General features: G+C 59.7%; 1 protein-coding gene across 25 annotated transcripts in view; it reads left to right on the top strand.

Annotated features, from left to right (window-relative positions):
* Window positions 1–731: 731 nt before the first annotated feature.
* Window positions 732–11128, top strand: part of EBF3 (EBF transcription factor 3) — a 127853-nt gene continuing 117456 nt past the window's right edge. For 22 of the 25 annotated variants that reach the window (XM_075107793.1, XM_075107800.1, XM_075107791.1 and 19 more), the window contains exons 1-4: window positions 8047–8642; window positions 8859–9015; window positions 9426–9489; window positions 10213–10268. In XM_075107793.1, coding sequence (XP_074963894.1) covers window positions 8509–8642; window positions 8859–9015; window positions 9426–9489; window positions 10213–10268 — 411 coding nt within the window. In that variant the 5' untranslated portion in view covers window positions 8047–8508. Of the gene's footprint in view, window positions 928–7826; window positions 8643–8858; window positions 9016–9425; window positions 9490–10212; window positions 10269–11128 lie in introns of those variants that run through there. The other 3 variants (XM_075107803.1, XM_075107805.1, XM_075107802.1) reach the window with 3 other exon arrangements.

Genomic DNA, 11128 nt, shown 5'->3' with positions numbered 1-11128 from the left:
GGAGGAAGAGCAGAAATAAACAAAATAAAATTCCTCCTAGCCAGTAGCATTCTCTGTCGGCTGCATCGCCGGTGCAACCACACGCGTTTCAAAATCAAAGCTTAACGCAGCGAAGAAGTTCTCGAAACCCGGTACCTGCCGACACCGCCGCCAATGTGACAAAGGAGCGCGGGTTGTTAGCATCCGTTCAAGCTGGAGTGGGTAAATTAAATCCACGTAAAGGGTTTTAAAAGATGTGCCCAGCGCCTCTCCAGCAATTTCTCTCCTGCCTGTGACCGAAAGTTAGGAGCGGTAAGTTCACAGGCGAAACACGGCCGGAGGCTGCAGGCCCCGCAGGACAAACTGTTGCATTTCAGAAGGGTTTTGCTCCCAGGACCGATCGTCCCCCTGCCCTTGCGGGGGGACCCCCGCGGCCAGCGCGACCACCGCCCGCCGGGGGGGGAAGCGCCTGCGGGACGGTGTCCCGGTGGTTTGGGGCTCGGGGGGCCGCCATGTGGGGGGGGCGCAGGGGAGCCCCGGGGCGGGGGGCACGGACACAGACACGGACACGGATGGGTCGCGGACACGGACACGCAGTACCGGGACGGGACGGGACGGGACGGGGCGGGAGGCCCGGGAGCTCCCGCCCCCCCCCCCGGGGCCGCCCCTCCGATTCCGCCCCCGCGGGCCCCCCGCGCCTCCCGCCCGCCCCCCGCCCGCCCGCCCGCGCAGCGCAGCGCGGGGGGGCGCTTGCGCACTGCTGCGCTCCGCGCACCGCCGTGCCCCACGGAGCCCCGGCGAGGCTGCGGCGGGTAAGCGGCGTACTAAAGCGCGCAGGAGCACCCGCGCACTCCTCCGCCGTTCCCCTCCTCAATAAACGCTCACCCTCCGCGCGGGTGGGGGGCTTTCCCGTGGAAAACCTCTCCCCGGGATAACTGGCCGCGAAAGGTAAGCGCCCGCGTCCGCGGGTCCCGCGCCTCCCTGGCTGCGCGGCTCTGCGCGGGGGTCGGGGGGAAGGGGCGCGGGTGGGCTGCGGGGGGGCCGCGGGTGGCGGAGCGCCCGCTTACCTGGGACGGGCCGTGCGCGGGTGCCGCCACACCGCGCCTCTGCGCGCACCCCTGCGCGCACCCCTGCGCGCCCACGCGTGTCCCGCCGCGCCGTTACCCGCCGCCGGCGGCGAGCGTGGCTCCCGTCTGCGCCGGCGGCCCTTTGCGCGCAGGGAGCGCGGGTGCCGGTGCGGGTGCGCTGCGCGGCGCTGCGCGGGGTCTCGGCCGAGTCTCCGGGGCTTTTTCCCCTCCCGAGCAGAAAAGCGGAGAGCCGGGCGCTGCCGGGGCCGGGCGCGCAGAGATGCCCGGGCTAAGAGGCAGGAAGCAAATTAAAACTCCTCCTTTCGGATTAACAACCAAAAATTGATCGATCTGTCAGGAATACTGTTGATTTATGAAAGGTGCTTATTTCCTTGGTATGGAGAATTTTATGTTCTCTAGGTGAAACTGAGTTCACCCAGCTCCAGAGTAGATTGATGTTTTAATAAAAATAAATAAAGGGGAAAAAAAAGCTAGGCTGGTCTTTGGGGACATCAACTCTCAAATCGCGGAGTTAGACTAACAAATCAAATCGCGTTATCTTTACATTTCATATCTTTTAATCTACACGAAAAAAAAAAAATAAAAAAATTGCAGGCGGCGCCGTCGCCTTTATCACCTGCAAAAGTTTGGGGGGTTTTTAAATTTTTATTATTTTAAAAATTTTTTTAATACCACGTTTAAAAAGTTCCGAGAGCAGCCGCGCCGGGCGCGGGGCCGGGGGGGCGCGGGGCTGCGCGGGGGGCGGCGGGCGCGGCCGCCCGCGCAGTGTCCTGTAGATGGCACACCGCACCCACGCTAGAGCGGGGGAAGCGGCGAGCAAACGTCGAGCTCAGCACTTGTTGTTTACCCGAACCAGGGCGCGTTTCTTCGCCGAGAACATTCATTGGAAACGCACGGCCGAGGATGTGCGGGGAGCACGCCCGCACCCCGCAACCCTACCCGCCCCCTCCGTGCGCCCCACGCGGGATTTCCTCGCATCTCGGGGCCCGCTGGAAGCAGTTTGCGGGGGATGGTGTCGGGGAAGCGGGGAGCGGGGCGGCAGCCGGGAGGAGGCCCGCACCCTGCGCCCCGCACCCCGCAACCCGCACCCGGCGGAGGTCCCGGCCGAGCCGGGGGCCCTCGACCCCTTTGTCTTTGCGATGTAGGTTTCCGCGGGACAAATCGCTATTAGCAGTCTAGCAGGGAAGGCAGCTTCTTCCTTTCTTCTTCCCCCGCTCTGTTTTCCTCCCCGCATGGCCCCCAGCTACGCCCTGGGCAGCCTCCCCCCGCCCGGCGGTTTTCCCTTCATTTCAATATCCTAAAGAAAATGCAAATCACCGCGCCGCGGCCTTCCTACAAAGTTAAATTAGCCCCAGCTTTAAGTGCCTCCATTAGTATGGAAAACATACAGACGTTTCAGGGGGGAACGGCCCGGCTTTCGGGGTGCTGCCCGCCCCGCACGGCCGCGGGGGTGGCTCTGGCCGCCGCGGGGTTCAGGGGCTCGCCCGATGAAGCACCCCCCCGAGGGCGGCCGGCGGGGAGCGGGGCTCCACCGCGACCCCCCGCACCGCCCACCCGCTCTTAAGGCTCCAATTATTTTAAAAAGCGCCGTGGCTTGCGGGGGAGCGGTGGGGCAGCGGCAAGCTCGGGGGCAGAGGGACCTGCCCCCGGTGGGGGTGTGTGTGGGGGTGTCCCCCCCCCAAAGACACCCGCGTCCCGCCCGCTGGCTGAGCCCCGCGCTCCCGCAGCCCGGTACAGGCGCCGCGGCCGGCGTTTGCGGAGCGGGCGATGGGCATCTCGGTGCGGGGCCGGGGCACCCGCATTCGGGGGGGGGGGGGGGGGGGAGGGGGCGGAAAGTACTTGTTCCTGCGGGAAGTTGTGTTTCGCCAGCGCGGCGGCGGCCGCCGGCTCCCCGTTCAGCGGGGGTCCCCGATCCACCGGGGTCCCCGATCCGCCGGGCTCCCGCCTGCTCCCGCAGCCCCAGCCCCGCACGGCGGGCGCTGCCCGAGGGTGGGCGCGGGGTGTCGGCCGCTCCCTCCAGGGCAGGGCGTCGGGGAGAGCCAGCCCTGGCCACGAAAGGGTTAAGGTTTATATTATTCAGTAGAGGTCTTGTTAGGATGTAATCTGCATTTTCTAACTACTGCGTAATAAAAAGTGAGAAGTTTTGAGACACCTTTCTTGATTATACCTTTGGCGATACTTTAGGTTTTACATTTAATTTGCATTTTGTTCTTAGTGAATATTGAAGTCTTGAGTGGAGGATTGAATTTTATTAGGACATCTGGACTGACAATATCAAATCAGACACCAACGTCCCAAAGCATGCTAAAATTTCAGAGTTAATTAGAACGAAGTGTGTTTAATTAAAGCCAATTATAATATCTGAAATTATCTGATCGATCCTTGTTTGTTCAGTTGGAGTCAGTTTATATTGTTCTCGCCGCACGACGGGACCCGTCCGGCCGCCAACTCCCCGCGGCCCCGGCTGCGCGCCCGCGCCCCTTCCGCGTCCCACCGCGGGGACGGGATCACCCCCGCCTACCGGCTTGCGCGGCTCCGTGCCGCCGGGGACCGCGGCCCCCCACGCCCCAGAGCCCCCGGCCCCGGGAGGCGGCGGCGGCCCCGCAGCAGTCCCCGCACCCCGCCGGGGAGGGCCGCGCCGTCGGGCGGCAGCCGCGGGGAGATCCCCCTTCCCAGGCAGGGCTCCCGCTGGACGCTGGGCTGCCGGGGCCGGCCTCCGGGCAACCGCAAAGGTTAAGCCTTTTCCCCCTTTTTTTTCCTATTTTTCCCCCTCCTAAGAGCTAATTATTGATTTAACAATATCGGGGCGCCGGACGGCGAAGGCGCGCCTGGAGGAGCACAGGGCCGAACGCCGGTTTGAGCAAAACACCCCTGCACCCACTGGGAGCTGCTTTACTCCGAGGCGGCTGCACCGCCCGGCCGCGCAGCCTGGCGCGCAGGGGCGCGGGAGGTGCGCGGGAGGTTCGCGCATGGCCCACCGAGAGGCCCCGACGCCGCTGCCCGACGGGCCCGGCCGGGGGTAGGGACAGCGTCCCCCGGTGTGCGTGTGTGTCCCACCCGTGTGCGTGTCCGTCCCCACCGCCCCCGCGGAGCCGGCCCGCTGCCCCGCGGTGGCCTGCGCGCAGCGCGGAGCGGGGCGGCCGTTCTCCATCCCGGTGCATCCATCCCGGCGCATCCATCCCGGCGCTGCGCGGGGCAGGCGGCAGGTGCGGGGGTCGCTCCCGCACCGCTGTTCCAGTCCGCTTTCCACCCGGCTTGTGCCCGGCCCCGGGATGCTCCGGAATTTGGGATTAAAGCCTTGAGATCGGCCCAAGCGCGGGTCCAGAAGCCGGGAGAGGCGGGCGAGCGGAGCCGCGGCGACCCGGAGGGGTCGGGACCCCACTGCGCGGAGTCGCCTCCCGCAAACTTTGCCCTTTGCGGGGCTCTGGGGACTTTTGCTAGCGGAGGAGGGGGTCGGCGCCCCCCGCACCCCGCCGGCGGCAGCGCCCAGCCCCGGCGAAACCTCGGCCCCGCTCCGCCCCGGGCGCAGGTTGCGCGGCCTCCCGCGCAAGGGCCGGGCCGGGCCGGGCCCCCGCAGCGCTGCGCCCCTACGCTGACCGTCGCCTCCTCCCGGGAACCGTCGGCCCCCCGCCCAGCTGAAAATACCCGAAAATACAAATTTATCGCTGCTTTGCAACGCGGGAAACAGGAGTTAGCGGAGATTTGTTTCGGTTAAACCGGGCGTAAATTACACCCACTGTAACGCAGCGCGTTAGTAATGAAGGCGCCTTCAAACAATAAAATTGAAATATGCACCTTGGCGAGGCTGGCGGGGCTCGGCCGAGCCCCCCGGGGCGGCGGGGGGCGGGCGGGGGGCGGCGGGGGCCGGGCCGGGGCCGCCGCTCCCGAGGGAACATCCCGCTGGGAAAGTTTGTGCCGTGGGAGCCACTCCTTGGGGGGGCGAGGGGGGGCGGGGGGCGCGGGGCAGGGCAGCCCGGCCCACGCGGGTCCGCGGCGGGGTAAATACGGGGTGAAAGTTGTGGGAGGTAAAATGGGAAATTGGGGGGGGTGGGGGTGGGGGGGGAATGAAATGATTAAGATAATAGTCTCGAGGGGATTGTCCCGAGGGGGAGGGGGAAAAAAATATAAAATAATAAAGTTTGGGAGAATCCTATAAGGACCGTGGAAATGAGGCTATCAATTTTAATCTGCGGGATCCACGTACGTCGTGTGATGATGTGTTATTATGCGGTGCGGGGCGCGGGGTGGGGGGGAGGCGGAGGGGCTCCCGGCCGTGATTTATGGCGGCGGCGGGGGTCTCCCCGCCCGGGCGGTGCCGGGGGGCGCGGGCCGGGCCGGGGGAAGGGGGGTTGGGGGTGGGGGACAGCTGGGCTGCGGCCATCTGACCGGCTCCGCCGTGACATCTGGGAGCCCACTGGTGTGTGGCACGCGAATCGCTTGATGTCGCTATTTAAATGCAAATTTGCGGGGGGATCACTGAAGCCTCACCCCGTAAATTCACACAAAAGGGAGACTTGGCGCGCCGCGCCGGAGGAGGAGGTGGTGAGGAGGAGGAGGAGAGGAGGAGGAGGAGGAGGGCCGCGGAGCCGGGAGGGCTCGGGCCGCCCCCGCAGCCGCGCACAACCCCTGCCCGCCCGGCGCCGGGCCGCGGCCGGGCCCCGCTCCCTGCCGGCGCCCCCGGGCAGGGTGCGGGGGGCCCTCCCTGGTGCCCCCCGGCCTCCCCCGGAGCGGGCCCGGCCCTGGTGGGGCTGCCCGGGCCGCTGCTCCCCCACCCCGGGCCGGGGAGAACTTCTTGGGGGGGGTGGGCTGGGTTGGGGGGGGGTGTGCAGGGTGCGGGCCCGGACGCGGTGCGGGGCGATGCGGGAAGGGAGCATCATCCCGGGCGGGCTCCCGGCCGCCGGCAGCTCGCTGCCAGCCGCGGAGTGACACACACACACAAAAAAAACAACAACAACAACAAAAAAGATAAAGTTGGTGAATGATAAAGACCGTATTTTCCACGCTTTGGGTGCAGGACCAGATGATCTAGAAAATGAGCTGAAATAGATTCAGCCTCAGAGCCTGTTGTGAGGAGCAGCTGATTCCCCCATTTCTGGCCAGATGGCTTCTGAACACAGATTTGCATTCATTTTCGCTTAATATCGTCCAAAATAGTGGGGCAGCTGCATTTGTTGTCAAAAAGGTTTAAAACTCCCTTTCTTTCTGGGGCAGGATCGCTACCTTCTGCGGTGGGCTTATGGAACTTTCTCTTTTTTTTCCCCTCCCTCCTTAGTCAACAGTATCAGATTTAAAAGGATTTGTTTTAAAACCTTCTAATTTGGTAATCAGATTTAAATCGCCTTGGCGCGTGTAATCTGAATTAAAGATACTGTAAATGATTCTAAGCATTACGCTTTCGTTAGCGGAGGGAAGGACCAACTTCGGCGTCGTTCTGGGCATTTTAGGAAATACGTTCCGATTGCGGCGTTCTTGGGCGGTTTTACCTTATTTTTAGGAAGGCGGGTTTTGCCTTGCGCGAGGGGGGGGGGGGGGACGGGCAGCCCCCGGCCCCCGCCCGGGGTCCCTCCATGTGCCCGAGCCCCCAAACGCCATTCCCGCCCCCAGCCCCGCATCCTTTGGGAACTTTGGGATCGCTCGTCCCTCCGCGGTGAAAGGCGTCAGGTTTGGGAATCTGCTCTCCTGTACCTCAAAAGCTCCGGGCTGGTTGGGAATCCAGGAATTTTCTTTTAATTTATCACGAATAGTTTCCATACACTTTGATTTAAGGTTATTAACATTCTATAGACAGTGGCATCTTTAATATGTGGCGATCGCTTCTAAAGACTAATCTCATTACCCTCAAATAGTCATAAAATATGATTTTATTATACTTACGTATTTAATTAGACGGCCAGCAATGTAATGGATTTTGAGATCGGGTAGAGCAACAGCTTTGATAATTCACTTATCTTTGGCAATAGTCATTAACCCCCAACACCAGCAAAATAGATTGCTTTCTAACGCACCTTTTTTTTTTGCCTTTCTCCCCCCTCTCGCCCCTTGGAGGAAGGACCGGGGGGTCCCCGGTAACGCACATCGGACTTGGCTTTTCACCCGTTCATTAAAATATTAACGCACGGACCCGGCAAGTCACTAAAAAAAAAAAAAAAATTAAAAAAAAAAAATTAAAAAAAAAGTAAAAAAGGAAGCCCTGACCCCCGCCGGGGGAAGCCCACCGCTCGAGGCGGGTACACGCGTGGGCAGCGGGGCATAGGGCTGGGGTCCGGCGATGTGTGTGCGCGTGTAGGCAGGCTTCAGCCGGCGGTAGTTCTGTCCGCGTCGGTGTGTCTGTCCGTGCCTGCGGGGTCACGTTGGGTGGGTGGGGGGCTGCACGCCCCCGGCCCCCGCTTGCCCACCCCCGGCTCCCCTTCTGCGCCCCAAGCACCCCCCGACCCTCTCCCACAGGGGTCACGGCTCGCTGCCCGCCCCACACCACGGAGGGGTGGGGGGGGGTCACGCGTGGGCCGGTTCCTCGAAGCTACTTCGGCGATATCGGGGTCCCGGGCGGGGGTGGGGTGTTTGGGGTGGGGGGTGGGGGGCCGGGCGGGAGCTCGGCAGCGAGCGGTTGAACCCCACGCTCCATATATGGCGCTGAGCCCGCCCGCCGCTGGCGTCACCGGTGACGCCACGTCTCCCGCGGCGGCGGGGGCCCGGCTCCCGGGGAAGGGCGCGCTCCTCGGGGAGGGAGGGCCGGGCTCTGCGCGCCGCCGTCCATTCCGCGAGTCGCCGCGGGCCCGCGCCCCGTCCTCCCGTGTGCCCGGGAACACCTCCGCCGTAATCAGCGCGGCTTTTTTTTTTTTTTCTTCTTCTTCTTTTTTTTTTTTTTTTGCCTTTTTTTTTTTTCCCCCCCGTTTATTTGTCTTTTGGAGCAGGAGAGCCTTGCCAGAAAGTGGTCGATTCAGCAGTGTCCTGAAGCCTTTTTTTTTTTTTTTTTTTTTTTCCTCCCTTCCGAGGCGGTTTCACTAGGATGACACCACGTTGAGCGCGTCTGCAAACAACAACAAAAATATTTATCCTTTTACCCCCCCTCCCCCCCCAAAAAAAGCGCAACCTCGCCGTGTCGCCGGCTGCAGTTACACTTTTTCTTTCTTTTTTTTTTTTTTTTTCCTTTTTTTTTTTTTTTTAAACCACCAAACTGGAACGCCATCCAACTCGCTGCACAGAAGTACTCAGTAAATTGTTTATGTCGTGCCAATACAGGACAGATTGAAGAAGGAAGCAAGACTTGAACTGGGCTTTTCTCCTACTGATCACAGGGAGTAAAGTCATCTCTTATATTCCAGTCGCCAAGGAGAGAGAGAGAGAGCGAAAATCAAGCAACAACCAACCCACCCCGTATCTGACATTTCCCTCAATTTTAACCCCTTTTGGTTAGGAGCTGGTTTTGCCCAAATTTGTTTTAATGTTTGGGATTCAGGAAAATATACCAAGAGGTGGGACGACCATGAAAGAAGAACCGCTGGGCAGTGGGATGAATCCCGTCCGCTCGTGGATGCATACTGCTGGGGTAGTGGATGCTAACACGGCCGCCCAAAGGTACGTCTGCCAAATCCTCTCCCGGCGGTTTTCTCCTCCCGTATTTCTCATCCCGACCGTAAATCCCCCCCCCCCAACCCACCCCGCCCGCCCCGTATCACTTACAGCCTCCCCGCTCCGCGCCGCTCCGCGCTCCCCGCATCCCCCCGCGGCCGCGGTGCCTCCGCGCCCCTTCCCGCCGCTCTCACCCACGCCTTGTCTTGTTTTTTCCCGCAGCGGCGTGGGGCTGGCTCGGGCACATTTCGAGAAACAGCCGCCTTCCAATCTCAGAAAATCCAATTTTTTCCACTTCGTCTTAGCTCTGTACGACAGGCAGGGGCAGCCGGTGGAGATTGAGAGAACAGCTTTTGTGGACTTTGTGGAGAAAGAGAAAGTAAGTCTGCCTGTTATCTTAATTTTTTTTCCTTTAAAAAAAAAAAAAAGAAAAGAAAAGAAAAAAAAAAAAACGTTTAAGCGTGATTTATTTGCCCAAAGACCATTCCCAGCCCTAACGGTACTCCAGAGGCGCCCAGACCACGTGCGGGTCCCCCCGTTATTGCGGCCGCCCCGGGTTGATCCCGGCTTTAGCAACTCGCCGCCGCGTCCCCCGCTTATTTTAACGCCGGGAAAACGGCTAAACATGACATATTTGCGCCGAGATAATGACATCATCAGCGCTCCACAAAGTGGGCTGAATTTCTGCAAACTGTTAATTCCGAGCCGCTTCAGGGACGAGAAAAAATGTACGTCAGGAGGAGGGAGATGTTTTTCGTGCTAAATATAATTATTTATCGTTGCTTGCAGGAGCCAAACAATGAAAAAACTAACAATGGAATTCATTATAAACTTCAGTTATTGTATAGCAATGGTAAGTTGTCGCCGCCTCGGTTTTGAACGCCCGCGTGCCGCGGAAAAGTCTTACTTTCTTTTTCAAGGCCTTTTGGAGAAAAAAAAAAAAAAAAAAAGGAAAAAAAAAGGACATAAAGATTTTGAGATTAAAATCGCACGCGTGTAAACACGGCTCTTTCCCTGGCATATAAGGAAAACAAAACATAAACGATCAATAAGTCAATGGTACTTCACATGATTAACCGGTTGGTCTTGAAGTGGAAAGTAAAAAAAAAAGGGGGGGATCGATGGCTGCTCCAGCAGAACATCACTTTTCCGTGACTTTTCCTTTTTTTTCTATATTTTTTTTTTTTCGCTTTTGCAAAGGGGTGGTAATTTGGGGGGTGGGCTGAGGGGACGGAGTCGAGCGGAGCGGGCAGCGCACGGGCGCGGAAAGCCCGCGGGGGACGCGGCGCTGCTCGGTCCCGGTGCCCACCGCCGCCGGGCCCCCCGTGGGTGTCCCGCCGTGGGTCCGGCCGGGGGGGGGGGGGGGAGGGGGAGCTTCCTCGGGCGCAGGAGCGGGCCCCAGCTCCATCACTAGGTGATTTCTGCCTTCTTTTATTTTATTTTATTGTTTTAAATTCCACGGGCGCCGGTCGCTGCCCGCGGCGGCCGATCGGCTGCCCTCACGCTTTCGTGATGTTATTTGGGTGGTTCGCCCCCGAAATGCTAACGGGGCTCTGCCTCTGCTTCCCCCCCCCAGGCGTTAGGACAGAGCAGGACCTCTACGTGCGCCTAATAGACTCAATGACCAAACAGGTGAGAAAGTTCATCCTTTTCCTCCCGCGCGAGTTGCCGAGGTGGGGTTCGCCCCTGCTTGGGGGGGGGACGGGGGGGGGGGATGTCGGGGGGCGTCAGGCCGACAGCCCGCAGCTACTTTTAATTTACCTAAGCGAGTAATTCTGTTTACCTGTTACCGGGAAGAGGGGGGGGGGAATATTTTAAACAGCGAAAAGGGTGCGTTGTTGCTGGTGGCGGGAGCGTTGGCAGCGTGTGGCGTGAAGTACGTCATGCGGGCAGATGTTCGATATAATTAATTTAGCGAGGGAGGGAGGAAAGAAAAAACCCCATCGAGTTGCCCAGATTTATTTCTAAATGCGCTTTTCCCCCATTCATAACTTTATTTTTGGGGCCGATATTTTCCCCTCGGTGAAAACCTCGCCCTCTTCCCTGGGCGCTCCGAAAGTGGCCGGGATTAGTCTTTTTTTTTCTTTTATAACGCGATGATCTCGTAACGCCAGGCGTTTATTTAGATTTAAAAGTTAAATGTGCCGAGGTGAAAAGTCATCTTGTTCTCCTCTAGTCCGCGCTCACCTCTCAGCCCCCCATCTCCATAATTCAAACTCCGTGCTCCAGGGGTCACCCAAACCCGTCCGTTTCCCTGAGATCAGCTTCTGGTTCTTCCTCAAACCTCTGTCAGACCTTGTAAATAACATAATTACAAGCAGTTCCTTATTAAATTATTTAACCTGTCTTGGTCAACTTTGCCGATGATAACTACGTGTTATCAGCGTTGCACCACAGCAATTAAAGACAGAAAGCGCTTTCCAGGCTGTGCGTTTCATCAACTTCTTTTTTTCTCTCTCTTTTTCTTTTTTCCTGGAGAGATATTTCCCGAT

This window comes from Phalacrocorax aristotelis, chromosome 12, assembly GCF_949628215.1.
Source record: "Phalacrocorax aristotelis chromosome 12, bGulAri2.1, whole genome shotgun sequence".
Lineage (NCBI taxonomy): Eukaryota > Metazoa > Chordata > Aves > Suliformes > Phalacrocoracidae > Phalacrocorax > Phalacrocorax aristotelis.
The sequence above is the reverse complement of the archived record's forward strand: the minus strand, read 5'-3'. Positions and strand labels throughout refer to the sequence as shown.